Below are 15,671 nucleotides of genomic sequence, written 5' to 3'. Positions count from 1 at the left end.
GATAAGAACTGCCACACTAAAAGGAGCAGAAGGTAAACAATTTGGGTTGGAGAAGACAGCTGGGGAAAATACTTTAGGGTGGGAAGTATATTTTACTTTTGGCTGCAACTGACAACATTTCTACCTCTGTAACCAAACATTTACTGTTCTCTTTTCTCTTCTGTACATGTGTGTGCATGTATTATGTGAAGTCCCTAGGTTCACTTTATCAACAAACTGCTACTGGCCTGACAATCAGTGACTTGCTCCAAAAGAGAAACTGGTCTCTAGCTGTGAGAATGACACTGATACACATCTGCTAACCCAAGGAGACTATGAGCTTCACAAGCTGCAGTACTGTAAATCTTTTCCAGTCTTGCTTTTTCCTCTTAAGACCCTAACGCTAAAACATCATTTTTATTTTATTTATTTGTTAATCAGATAAGCCCACTGCTCACAAGTGTCCCTTTTCAGGGGCAACCTAGACATGGTTATATGACTTACTCCAAGTCACAGTTTGCAAGCTCAAAATGAGGGGAGAAAACTAGGATTTCAAGCTGCCAGACTTTTTAGATGTCTGCCAAAATATGCAGACAATGCATCATAAACTGACACTATTTTTCCACTTTGCACAAACCCATAGCAGTTTATGAAACTTACATGATGGAAAGACACTGAAAATATATCTGGCATCCGTATTGCCAGTTACTCAGTCTGCTGAAAATGATGTGGTCATATATCTAGTACATCCACTGGTCCTGATGACAAAAATGGGAATGTCTGCAGTAAAGGATCTTTGTAAAGGTGCTTGCCCCACTGATAACGTACAATAAACAGGGAAGCATTCGGAATGTAACCCCCCCCCCCCCGCAACAAAAAGATGCATTGTTTGGGATCCCTTGTGCAACTATTCTTGATGTCATAATGAAATCAGGGCCTGGTTCAGCTCCTGCACTCACATTCAATAACTGGGTACTCCACCTTACTCTGTTATTAGAAGGCATACAACTGCATCCACATAACAGTACAGTGTCACTTAGGCAGTATTTCTCCCTCCTTTTGTCAGTATGTAAAATGAGATATGCACTACAACATGACTATTTTCACAGATTAGCTTCTAAGTGGCAATACAAAATAAACAGACCTGCAGAAATACATTTTTAGTAATCAAAGTGCAATATCAATTTAATATTCAAAAGAAGTGACTGCCAGATGTTTGTAATAGTACATACCTCTCCGAAGCCTTCAAGCGCCCTGAGAATTACCAGATATGGCACACCTAATTCCGCTGCTAAAGGAGTTAGCAGTGTCAACACAGAGGTAACAATGACGCCAAGCCCCAGCAGAAGTTTGCCACCAAATCTATCTGCCAAGTAACCACCAGGAATCTGGGTGATGATATAACCATAGAAGAAAGCACCAAGGATAATCCCTTGAGTCCTGGGAGTCCAGTTATATACCTGAACCTGCAAGATAAAAAAAGTGTAATTTTGTTTCCCCATTACAGCCGGCATATGCTGCTTCAGAATAAAAGGAAGGTGTCAGAAATAACAGGTGTTTCCACAATGATACCAGTACTCATCATTTTTTACCATATATCTGACATGCTAGCCTAACACAATACAGACTGCACGATGTTCAGATGGTCTCATGACACAAGGTACCTACAGTGATGAATGTAACAGCAAGGGGAACTGCAAACCACAGAACTATAAACCTGGAGAATGAGGGCACCACATGAAGTCATTTTTTTTCCTTTAGTCATCATTCAACCACAGAGATTCCGAACTACAATGAAACAAGGAACAAAGAATACTGTTCCCTAGCACTTATGCATTCTCAACAACTACATACTTAAGACAGTTACAAGTTCTACCTTAAAAACAGCTTACTGATATGGAAGCAACACTTTGGCAACAGACTCAGTTTATTAATACATGGCTGAGAAGCAAGCTACTCAAACATCCCATACTAGTTTCCATCTCAGAGTGCAAGCCTCTCCTACTCTACTGCTACCTGATTTAAGAACAGGCAGTGGAAGCTTGTATAGTGCTATGAACCAGCTCGTATTGTGGGCCATCATCCCAGGAGTGAGGCACAAATGTACATTGGTATAGTGGTCACTGCTGGGCACTAAATAACAAGAGATTAGCAATGTATTCAAACATGGTGGATTCTTCATTTTTGCTCTGGTCATTTTGTTCCATCCCTTTCCATACTGACTTCCCTTAAGGTGTCCACTGCAAAAGATATATACTTGATTCTATGTTTTTGGCTATGCCACAAAACCATATTTAAAAGTTTTTTTTTTTACATTTAACTAGCCATCTTAACAAACCAGATTTTCAGCTTGAGCATTCTTTTTACAAGGCAGTTTGTGTTGACATTTTAGTCTAAGTGTACATCAGAAATCTGCAACAGTTATCCTTATTACACATCTCTTGCCTCTAGAACGTTGCAAGATTTAGTACAAATTCATACATTTTAAGTTTTATATATACCCAGCCTGTAGAACTGCCCAACAAAATGCATAACAATAGCCTTCAAAATTATTTTTCAAACTGCATTACGGTTAGTAATAACAATAACAGCAATATGGCTACATAACCCAATTATGTATTTAGAGTAAATTGAAGTATATACCACAAACAGCTGTAGCACTGGATTGGCTTCGTTATCACAAGTTTGAGACCCAAAATTGTGAGTGCCGAATGTAAAACATTTTTGCAAGATGTTTCATCTCCTGTACTCCCCTGCCAAGGGTGTTTGTGCTCCTACATCCTTGCTTAATTACATACAGTAACTCTGACATCACTACACTTCAAAGTAAGGAAATACTCCAAGGTATCTTAATTTCATATTTAGTACATACTCCTCTAAAAACACTTTCACTGGGATTCAAAAAGGGCCATCACCAGTGGTAAGCCCATAAGCAACTATTTTTCTGCTGGCAGTAGCCCTTTCCAATTCATATTCAGCAAGTCAGCTTCACCGCAGTGACTCTGAGGTCTGTAGAATCATTGTGGTGGGTTGTCTACATAGTCAACCACAATGTTAATGAGGCATTATGGGGGAGCTGGATGTGATAATTAGTTACGTGCTCTCCCCAGAAATGCTTGCAGTAAGAGATTTATGCAGCCACGAGATTCAAAGAATAGCTCAACTGCATAAATTAACATAGTGAGCACGTTAATTAACACAATCAAAGGCTGTATTCCCTTGTTACTTTCAATGGGAGAGACTGCATAGCAGGTAAGTGATGGGGAGTTTAGCAACAACGTAGTGGTGGTGAGTGAGTGAGTATGTGTATATGGGTGGCACCATGTGTACGTATTTGTAGTGGTATGGATGCTCTGAGGTGAGAGAGAGAGAGAGTGTGTGTGTGTGTGTGTGTGTGTGTGTGTGTGTGTGTGTGTGTGTGTGTGTGTGTGTGTGTGTCTGTCTGCCTGGATGGATGGATGGTCATAACAGGGCATTCAGTTAGGGGAATAGGTTGACTAAGAGTGTGCACGTGTGTATAGCTGAATGAATAACTGCCTGTGAGTGTGATCAGGTGAGGTTGTGTGCATGTGTCTGATGAATATGTGAGTGCATGGAGGAGTGGCTTCCATACCTCTCAACTCCCTTAGACTAATGAGCAAAGCCTGTTATGGGGGGGTGGGGGTGGCACTACACACCAGGGACACTCTATTTAAAAAATTACTCTAAGCCACTTAAATGTTTGACAGAAACAAAAGTTATGTACATTCTATAACAGATCTGTGTTGTCTTCTTCCATCCATTTCAAACTGTGGGTTATCTGATCCGACTTCAGACACCAGCCATCTTAGGGTCTTTAGTCCGAGAGCTCCACCTCCTCTATCTACAAAACCCTGATCCTCTACCCCTACTTCTTCTTAGAGCCCTTATAACCAATCCACTGGAGGGGGGGGGTTGGGAGCAGACTACCCATCTCTACTGTAAAGTACATAACTTTCATGTCCGATGTAGTTTCTTCTGTGTGTTCCTCAACAGATGGGACAGAGTCCCCAGCTACCGTAAAACTTCAGAGGTCTCATGGAAAGATATTCTAGAGGACAGCTGAACCAAAGGAAGCCTTAGACTTTTAATCCAGCTTATAGTAAGATATGAAGGTATGGACATTCAACAAAGTGGTTGCAGGCGCAGCACAAATGTCATCAACTGGTACTTTGGAGAAAAAGTCAGTTGGAGGTAGTAAACGATGTAGTAGAATGAGCCTTGGGAGATCCAGGCAAGGGCAATCCCTTCTGCTTGTAGACATGGGAAATACATTTAGATAACCAGTGAGAAAGTGTTAGTCTCGATATTCCTCTACTCAATTTTACTGAGGAAAAGGAAGCAAACTGGTCAGTCTTCCTGACATTCTTATCATATAGTGTAAGTAAAACCTGAGTTTACGATTCACATCCAGAAGGTATTGCATGTACTCTCCTTTACTGGCAAAATATAGGAAGAAAACAGCTATACTGATAATTTGTTTAAGAGCTGATTCAGAAACCACCTTAGGGAGAAAGGATGGGTTTGTTCTCAAAGTGACTACATTCTCATAGAAAACCTAGTAAGGAACTTTACAAGAAAAAGTGTGGATCTCCAATACTCTGTGCAGAAGTTAACTACTATACCAGAAACCTTTGTCAGGAAAGATATTTCAAATCAGCTGTATCTGCAGGTTTGAAAGGGGGTCTCATCAAAGCTTGCAGTAGGATGGTAATATACCAAGGTGGAAGAGGTCTTTAAGGGAGGTTGCAGTATCAAGATGCCCCTTAGGAAGCCTTTAAACAATTTCAGTGAAACAATAGGTGACTGATTTTCTCCAATGTGAAAACAGGAAATAGAACTGTGATGGTAAAGTAACTAGAACCACTGTGAAACAGAAAGACTAGAAATTGTAAGATTTCAGGGAGTGAAGAGAAAAAGGGATCCAAATTCCTACTGGAAGCCCAGATTGAAAATCTCTTCCATTTACTTTTGTAAATCTTTCTGGTCAAAGGTTTCTGCGAGGAAGTTAGAATGTGCACAATTTCGGGTGACAGCCTGGACTCTCTATCATCAGAATTGCAGAAATGCAGTCAACTTGAGAGCTTCTATGTCCAGGTAAGGCATCTTGAGCAGGTGAGAGAGAAGATCTGGAGGAGAGTCCAGCACTCACAAAGAGTGAATCATTTGAGACCAGATTAAGGAAAACAATACCTAACAAGGCCAGAAGGGTGCAGTGAGACTCACCGTAGCTTTGCTCTACATTACTTTCTGCAGAAACTTTGGAATGAGAGGTGTGGGCAAAAGGCATAAAGGAGATGAGGGGGCCAAGAGTGGGTGAGAGCACCCTTTGGTGACTCTCTCTCTCTTGAAGGATTAGGGTGAAGTACCTGCCGCATTTGGTACTGGCAGGGGAAGTTGCAGCAGGGTCAGCCCCATCAGCTGAAAATCTGATCCACCACTGCTAGGTTAAGGGACTCATGAGGAAGGACAATAGGCCAGCTCAATCTGTCTGCCAGTAGAATGGACTTACTTGGTATGTGCATTGCTATCAGAAAACATTGCACACTGCCAAACCCTCTTTGCCCTCTTGACATAATGAGTAAGAACATGTTACTCACCTGTTTGTTGATGTACCAGACTACTGACCAAGGGAGCCAGCAGGATTTTCTACAGGGGGGTGCAAACCCAGAGCCCCGTCCACGCAACCCCACCCCCCCCACCCACGCAGCCATTCCAGTGTCCCATTACTTGGCTATTTCTCCCCATTTGTCATAGACACTGTTCAAATCTCTCAGTGTGCATACTGTTTTATGCTTTACTTCTACAATGATTACAGATATTTGGATTTCATTTACAACTTTTATTTCAAATTTTATAGCACAAACACTGATAGACATTTACTAAACCTAAACAAAGCAATAGTCTTACAATTAAAACAGACTTAGTATTAAAACTTTACCTTTGAAACCCACATTCACTGAAACAGCATTGAAACCCACATTCAAAGAAAATGCATCTGGCCAGTGGCAGGGTAAGTTTACCTTTGGGCTGTTTTCAAATCATAGGCTCCTTGCACACATTTTTAGAACCATGCAAAAGTTCTTTGATTCACCTTCCTGACTGTATTAATTATACTATATAATAATTGAATTATATCCCTTGTATAATACAGCACCACTTGTTAGACTGTGTTTTAAATTTATAGTTCTGAACATTTTTCCTTTAAGCAATGAAACAAATCATATGAACCAATAATGGCAACATGCCAAATTCAGAACATTTCAACCATAAAGGGCCACTCAAACTTGCCATACAATCCACCAATATCAATCAATATGCAGAATCTCTGCAGAAGTAAGTCATCTGAATAATTCCACATTAAAGAGATCTGAAACCAATGAAGAGGTTGTTGCTAGAAAACTTTATATTTCAGTGTTTCATTTACAAATTCAGTGCCTGTTGCCCTTGAAGAATAAATTGCCTGTGCTACATTAAAAGAAATGGTAAGTTGGTATATTGCAATAGAGAATAGGTGGCAAGCTATAAAACAGGTTCATAGTTATCAAGTGTCTCATCCAAAGGAGGACATACTAAGAACTGCAGTACCATACCCCCTTAAAATACAAATGTACATGCTGTAGGAATAGAACTTTTGCATCAAGATGCAAGTATGCTACCTGCTGTGCTAACACTGCACTACACTAAAATTCTATACCACAATAATGATACTATTTGCTAAACAAAACAGTTGCACATTTTAAGCAGACTTAGCATGAGTAGCAGTAACCTTTGCTTCCGTTGAAGCTCACAATTCCTTGAAAATGCACTTGAAAATAAATTCCACCTGTTAGATCTAACTAGGGCACTTCTCTCTCTCTCTGACTGTCTCTCTCTCTCTCTCTCTCTCACTCACACACACACACACACACACACACACACACACACACACACACACACACACACACACACCTCAACTTCTTAGTGCAAGAAATATATAAATACATTTTGTAAAGTTACAACTTTAAACTCTGTGTAAACTTGGTGTTTGTTTTTGACAGAAAGGTATAAAGAAACACATGGCTATGCAGATAGTTGAATCTCTCTGCACTGAAGTACTCTCTATCATGATGCTGCTTTAATAAATAGTGTGTTTGCATTCAGAAAGCTTTACAGTTTTTATACTGAATTTTATAGCTCCATGAATTAGAAAATAACCAATTTCATTTTCAGAGCCCAAGCTAAAAGGTCCGCTCCTTACAAGTACTCCTTCCCCTGGAAAACATATATATATGCATCATCACAGAGACCTAGCTCAAGACAGATGACAGCACTCCTTTAATGCAGGATTTCAATACCCGCCACAAGTTCAGGCCTATCACCCGAGATGAAAAGGTGATGGTGTCTACATATTCTTAAAGAACAATTCATCTCCAGACTTGCTAGGTGAGATAATGACGTGGAATTCCTCTATATCCAACTTAGCATTAACAAAACTCCTTACTGTGTCATACTTAACTATAGGTCCCCTCTATGTACCCCATCAGTCCATATCTCCTACCTAACTAATATGGTGTCCGTATGCATTAAGTCAACACCATTACTCTGGGAGACTTCAATCAGCTACTCCTCCATTAACTGGGAAACTTGTATATCCTTGAGTATGTATTCCCAGACAGTTCTGGATTTCATCCATACAGGATTATCTGGATCAGTTAGTCTGTACCCAAACAAGAGTGATAAAATCCTGGACTTGGTCCTTAACAATATGGGACAACTTTGGTGTCCACCAACTGCCACTTCCTTCCTGGTTAAACTGGACCACAAATCAGTCACATTCATTAGAAGACTGAAGCCAAAAGCATCTTCCAATACCTCTGTTTTCAGAGATTATGCTAAGGTTAATCTACTAAAACTAAGCGATGGCCTGAATTATGTGGAATCCTTTACTGTCAAATCCTATGCACATGTAAATAGCTGCATAGACACATCTATCCCCCTCTGAAGTAAATAGAAAGCCACATTTAAGAATAATTTAATTTAGTCTAACCCAAATATAAACAGGCTCTGTAATAAAAGAAAACATATTGCCTGCAAAAATAAATTTAACTCTCAAGATGCTAAAGACACTCTTGCTAAACTTAATAGGGAGCTTGTTACCCTGATCAAATCAATGAAAGCCAGATATGAGGTAAAAAATAACCAGCTAGGTGAAGGGTAACCAGAAAGCCTTCTTTAACTATGTTAGAAACCTCAGAAACAATTTGCAGCACTGCACAGAAATAATATAAAATGATTTTAAATTCCTGGACATAGGCAATTTACTAGCAGACAAATTTAGTTCAAACTTCAAACATGTATGTGTGTATATATAGCAGTGGCCAGAACTCAATATTTTGTGCTCAGACGTCATAAATTTGCCCATACACCACCCAGCTAGCTACCACTTCAAAATATACTCAAAATCTGCCCTTAAAACTTCAAAAAGGGACACAAACTATTGCCACTTATAAATCATGAACATGTTATTTTTAGTAAAAAGAAAGTTGAAACAAGCTGCTAACCAACTCAGTAAATGCTTCGTTCCCCAGATAAAAATGAACAGCATAAAAAAACGAACTACTGAAACGAAGCAACCAGGCAGTCTCTCATTGATATAAAACCAATAAAATTTATTTTGTACAAGTGATGAGCGCTTTCGCTAAAAAGCTTCTTCAGATCAAAGAACAATTTAATATTGATGAGTTTCATTTATATATAAAGATTCAAATAGTTTTCAACCAATCACAATCATTACTTCAATTAGATCTTAAAGTTATATCACTGTAAGCAAATGCTTTAATTATTTTCTAATATATATATATATATATATATATATATATATATATATATATATATATAGATATATATATATATGATATCTAAAAATATTTTATAACTTAAATTCCCACTATACTAGATAGGTAATTTTAACCTTAGCTTCTATGGTGCATACTTATAATAATAAAAATATCTGTATATTCATCAATTTTATACAGATTTATGCTGTATCAGACTTCTAAAAGAATGTCCAAATGATGTCTCAGACGTCATAGACATTATAAATAATGATGAATATGAAAATAAATAAATATAAATGAATAAATCAATGACCAAGACAGACATTCATATAACTATGTATGGAAATTTTTTTAGTGAGAATTGTTTCCGTGAGAGTTGTTTTTCATATCTATCTTAAACCCTTCATGGCAGATGTATTAAAATAAATCCATTTATTTTATAAATGAGCTAAGCTCATAAACATAATATATATATATTATATGTGTATACTGGCTTCCTTTAAAACATTAATATATAAATACACAGCAATACATAGCAATACATCTATATGAAGTATTTTATTTTATACAAAACAGATTATTACAAGTTATTATTCAAGGTAATTAATTATTTTACTCAGACTGACTGATTAATAATGGCTAAGCATATATTCACTTGATGTTTCTACGTCTATTTAATAGCTGTTTTATTGTGGCACGTTCATTTAGGCCACTACCTCTGTCAGCCCTTAGTGTAATTAGGTAAATAATTACCTTGAATAATAACTTGTAATAATCTGTTATTTTGTATAAAATAAAATACTTCATATAGATGTATTGCTATGTATTTATATATTAATGTTTTAAAGGAAGCCAATATACACACATATAATATATATATATTATGTTTATGAGCTTAGCTCATTTATAAAATAAATGGATTTATTTGAATACATCTGCCATGAAGGGTTTAAGATAGATATGAAAAACAACTCTCACTGAAACAATTCTCACTAAAAAATTTCCATACATAGTTATATGAATGTCTATCTTGGTCATTGATTTATTCATTTATATTTATTTATTTTCATATTTATCATTATTTATAATGTCTATGAAGGGAATTTTATGATGTTATTTTTAGTGGAGCATTTCTATCAGGTAGGTACATTTTGCACTCTACACAGTTTAGTCAGGTCTAACCATTCTAAACCTTAGAACTATAAAGTTTCTGAGACAATCAGAAAAAATTAAAATTAAAAAATTAAAAATTTTGCTTAGTGGCAATCACCAACATTGGGATCAGTCCCTTATCCCAGATACTTAATATATAACAACGATTTCCTCTCTTTAGAGGTTGTCCTCTGCACCTTTATAAGTCCTTTTGATAAGTGTTTTTGTCATATTCAATCCCCACTCTCCTTTTTTATGAATAATCTATTTGACAGATTTTACAGGCAGAAGGATACACCACATCTGGATCAACACTGTGTGTGTGTGTGTGTGTGTGTGTGTGTGTGTGTGTGTGTGTGTGTGTGTGTGTGTGTGTGTGTGTGTGTGTGTGTGTGTGTATGTGTAGAATCATTTTAGAAAGCTTCAACAAATTCTTTGTTTCTATAACCATCTCACTATATCACTTACACAGAGGTGTACCATTTCTTTGAAGTCCCTTTCTTTCTCTTTTGAAGAATGTTACAAGGATTCATCAATGAGATAGTGGATGCAGTTGTCTACGCTTGGATAAGGTTATCTTCTGACTTAAATATAACTTATATGTGATTCAGATTAGCCAATCAGAATAACATTTGAAACTTAACCCCATCTATAGCCTGCATTTCACATTTGTTAGCAGATGTTACAATAGCATATTTCCATCTAAATTAGTTTGACCCTACTTTGCTATACCTGGTATATGAGTGTATGGGAAAAGGTACAGACAGTGCGCTCCCGAGAAATGGGGAGAAGATACAGAGAGTGCACTTCTGAGTGAAGAGTAGGAAACACAGGCACAGCACTCCTGAGTAATGGGGTGAAGACACAGACACAGCACTCCAGAGAAATGGGGAGAAGATATAGAGAGAGTGCACTCCTGAATGATGAGGAAAAGATACAGGCAGTGCACTCCTGAGTAATGGGGAGAAGATATAGATAGTGCACCCCTAAGTAATGGGGACACTCCTGAGTAATGGGGAAAAGATACAGACAGTGCACTCCTGTGTAACGGGGTGAAGATATAGACAAGCCACGCTGCTAAGGAATGGGGACAAGATCCAGACAAGCCACGCTGCTAAGGAATGGGGACAAGATCCAGACAGTGCCCCCCTAAGTAATGGGGACACTCGTGAGTAATGGGGAAAAGATCCAGACAGTGCACTACTGAGTAATGTACAGAAGTTGCAGACAGTGTTATTTGAGTAATGAGGAAAAATGTTTTCCACAGCTCATGTGTTGCTACATCTAGCTGATAATGAAATTCTACAAATGTGGAAACAGTGAAATGCCCACTCTTTCAGTTAAAATAGCAACCACCACTTTCTTCAGAGACAACTGCATCTTTGTTATACCTATATTTTGTGCTAGTCATATTCTTCATGGACTGCTAGAAACAGCATTTTGTAGTAAATCTAAAGATCTTTTAACCAGAGGCACACTTGCCAATGCAGCTGTACCATTTTTAAAGTCTCCTTATCCCTACTACTGGCCAATCATTAGCACACTTTCAATGAACCAGACTCATCATTCCTAATGACACAACTGCTGGTCATAGGGAATGATCATCTAGGTAGTCAACAGGTTCTTTTATGTTTTTTGGTCTTAATATCTCCCCTTAACCAACTACGTGCATGTTTGAAGGTGCAACAATATGCAGTGCTTCCCCTGAAAGTTCAGATTCCTGTACATGCCCCATGAAATCAACCCTGTACATTACTTAGCACATATATTGACTGTTGCTGGATCTAAACTATCCTTTTCCTGCAATAGGTGTCCACAGTGCTGCTGGACCACAGGACATCAGACATGCTTTCCCATCCTGTGTCATTCCTGGCCTTGCCAGCATTTGACTAAAGCCTTAGACACAGCTTTATCCCTTTGATACAGTCTTCAGCTGTATGATTTTAATGATTTTATAATCACTGTATGTAACAACATTAATGCAAAGATATGTTTTCTTTTAACACTTAACTTAGCCATAACATAATGTGTTCCTCTGAAGGCTGTACAGTAAAACTGAAGGGAATGAGCTCAGTTACTTGGCTAATAGTCATAGAATGCTTTCAGATGTCTGTTACTTATGTGAGGCAGAGATTGTGAACCAGTAGAAGTCAGTGGCTGCATGGAGTACTATCATTGCAGACAGCATGGCTTCACTGTGCCATCTCTGGCAGAATATGTAAGAAGATTTGAGTGACACTGAATCATCACGAACCAACAAAAACACTTAGGGATTTTATTTCTGACTACTAATTTTTCTTTGGAAACACTGCATGATGTTCATTTCTATATGATTTTGTGAATACTTACGACTTATGTATACTTGGTTACTCAAGCCCTGCATGAAATGACGCACATTTAACAGCTGTCAGTTTTGTTAAGCATAACTGATGAAGAATGAAGCCTCTCAAGTCAATTACTTAGCACTGTATATTGCCCTATCATTGTTTCCATGGCACACTGTTTGTAATGCAGTTAAGCTACTAATTTGATCATAGCTGAAAGTATGGAACACATCTGTCAGGGCAGCAATAATTCAGCATGTCACAAATACAAGTTTGAAAGATGAGAAAATTAATTTTCATTTCAGAACTGATAAACAGCCTCATAATTTATTTACTAATATCTTATTCTTTCTCATGATGCAAGTCTAAAATTTATATTTAACATTTGCTCCTTGTGTAGATTTGTAAGATTAATTCCTGTATGTACTTTCCTGAGCTTCTCGATAGATAACTAAGATAAGATGAGCTGTTTACTCTGCTATAGATCACTGCAGTCTGTCAATTGACTGAAACTCTATAAAAAAATACAGTCATAACAAAACCTTAAACTATGGGACTACGAATTCCAGTGACTCAGTGGACGCAGGACTAGACTGTACTCAGCTGAGGGCAGGTTACCAAAAAAAAAAAAAAAAAAAAAACTTATTCACACAAACACGTACAAAAAACTTGGAATATAAGCTGTAACTATCTGGCAAATCAAACAGCTAGCATGATACAGTCTTACAAAAAAAAATATGCACAATGATTCTGAGTACTACAAAGTGCAAACGCATGAATCAACCCCCAATAATGTGTGATACATATGTTATTTTTATAATTATAAACTGTCATTCATCCAGGTGATGCATCAAAGTGATGTGTAACTTTAATCTGACAGGAAAACAACACTGTGAAACAAGCTTCTCCGAATGTGATATTTCCTTTTGCTTTGTACTACAATAACAAGTTTTGGTTGCACAATAAATGTTGGACAGCAAAGTCATCCTTAGAGGACACTACCAACTGACATATATTCACTCTGCAACTGAAAGTGTATAAGTCATTAACCTGTTATCCCACACAGAGAGACAGAAACATGCATATGTACACAAACCTTCAAAAAAGCAGCAATTAAAAAGGGGATGAAAACGTCTAAGTATGAATCAAGTGAAACTTTTCTAATAGGCATTTATTTAGCTGTTTGTCTGGCAACAAAACACTAAGGTGAGCAGCTGCATACAAAATACACATGCCTTTCATTTTTCAGTATCACAATAGCAAACTTTCAGTTGAAGAATGAATGCAGAACAACTAAATTATTTTTAAAGCTCATTACCAACTGATTTGTTCTGACAAGCTCCCTGATATATGCATGTGTTTACAAACCTCCCAAGAAGCAAAGAAACAATTTCAAGTAGAAGAAACCCTTCAGACATAACCCCCCCCCCCCACACACACACACACACACACACACACACACACACACACCTTCATTCAGATGCCTTACTCACTCTGAAAAGCGTCCCGTCTGTTATCTTCAGTCCTCCTCGCAGCTAAAGTAAACCCATCAGGTCTCCGTTTCAGTGCTCGCTGATTTGACTCCATCTTCAGTCCTCCTCCTCGCAGCTAATGTAAACCCATCAGAAGCAGCGTAAACCGTCCGTTTCAAAGTAAATGCAGCAGAAACCGTCCGTTTCAGTTCCCGCTCGCAAACCTGAAAATACGTGCACCGCTTAATGTCAGCATGCCCATGGCACAGATGTGACTGGACTTGAAGGGCGTTCTTAAAGAAGAACGCCTTAAAAAAAAGTTTTTTTTTTTTTTTTAAATTAAAAGAAGATTAACTAGCCAGCCGATTCCAGGGGCGTGCAAGTGCACCCCCCCTTGCACCTGCCTGCGGGCGCTCTTGCTACTGACATATTGTCCATCTGGAGAAAGATCTCACACTTGGGGAGTGAGTCCTGGAAGGCCTGTAACATTAGGAGGACTGCCGTCATCTCCAGCAAACTGATGTGAGGATGTGCCTCTGAAAGGGACTGTGTGCCTTGGACAGTCATTAGCAGAAAGTGTCCTACCCCCACCCCAGCTGAGAAGTGCCCATGGTCACAGTGGCCTGGGGAGAGTGGAGAACAAACTATCAATCCTGAGATACAACTGGAGATTCCTGCCACCGCTGAATAAGAGTTTTGCAAACTATCATGAGGGACACTGGAAAACTCATGGGTTGACATCTTGCAGAACAATGAACAGTGAAGGTCAACTGGAGCACCCTGATATGAAATCTGGCTAGGGAACTAGGGTAATGGCAAATACCATCCACCTAAAAAGATGTAAAATCAACTTTGCTGGGGGCTTGTGATGGGAGAGTACTGCCACTGTCTGTTGCTGAAGTGTGAGAATCCTGGATTCTGGTAGTTTGGCTATCTGTTAATTGGTGTCTAGATGCGCTCCAATGAATTCTATGCCTTGAACAGGCTGAAGTTTGGACTTAGCTCTGTTGACCTGGTTTGAAGAAGATTCTTATGGGGGCAGTAACAAGTCGCTCATAATCCACAACTTTAGACCAACTATTATCAGACTACCTAAAATGGCCACAGAGGTCATAGGCTTCCCTGTGACCATAGTAACTGATAGGTCCACAGCAGAAAGATATGTCCTATCACTGTGGAAAATATCCTACATCATACCACTCCACAAAGGAGAAACATCTACAGAGTTTAATAACTACAGACCTGTACTGATTCTCTCCCCCTATCCAAAATATTAAAGAAATGTAGTCATATGCAGATAATGAAATACCTAGCCTCAAATAACCTGCTATCTGAAACACAACATGGCGTTACACTCAAGCACAGCACCATTACATTTTACCAATATAATAAACCAACATAGAAACCATGGTCTGCTTGTGTCCACCATGTTCTTAGACTTGTCAAAGGCATTTGATACTGTCTTGCACCAGCAACTGCTCACTCGATTCTCTTTAACAGGACTTTTACAATATTCCTTGTTGTGGTTTCTTAGTTACCTATCAGGAACTCAACAAGCCATTAAATGGAAACAAACCTATTCAGCCTTTCAACTAGTTACTACAGGTGTCCCTCATAACTCTATCTTGATTCCTCTCTTATTTAATATATTTATTAATAACCTCCACACCTCCACTCACCATGCTGGTCTAGTTTGGTATATAGATGACTCAGAGTTAATATGTATGGCCTCAACAATAAATAAGCTCCAAGACATTACCCAACAATCTTTCTTCTCTGTAGAAACCTGGGTCAAAGACTCAAACCTCATACTCAACCCAAGAAAGTTAAGTTAATGCTTTTTACCCCAAAAAGTCATCAAAATCCAAAATCAAAAGCAATATTTTACCATAAAGTCAGCAAATACT

At 38.3% G+C, this 15,671-nt stretch overlaps 1 protein-coding gene across 1 annotated transcript in view; it reads right to left on the bottom strand.

Moving 5' to 3' along the window:
- The window catches only part of LOC122812417 (sialin-like), a 1,040,020-nt gene that overhangs the window by 595,051 nt on the left and 429,298 nt on the right, over positions 1-15,671 (bottom strand). Inside the window, exon 5 of the mRNA XM_044084807.1 lies at positions 1,212-1,445. Within this exon, the coding sequence (XP_043940742.1) occupies positions 1,212-1,445 (234 nt within the window). The remainder of the gene's footprint in view (positions 1-1,211; positions 1,446-15,671) is intronic.

Source organism: Protopterus annectens, chromosome 1.part1 (assembly GCF_019279795.1).
Source record: "Protopterus annectens isolate FY-2018-M chromosome 1.part1, PAN1.0, whole genome shotgun sequence".
Taxonomy (NCBI): domain Eukaryota; kingdom Metazoa; phylum Chordata; order Ceratodontiformes; family Protopteridae; genus Protopterus; species Protopterus annectens.
Note: the sequence above shows the minus strand (reverse complement) of the source record. Positions and strands in the feature narration are given on the sequence as shown.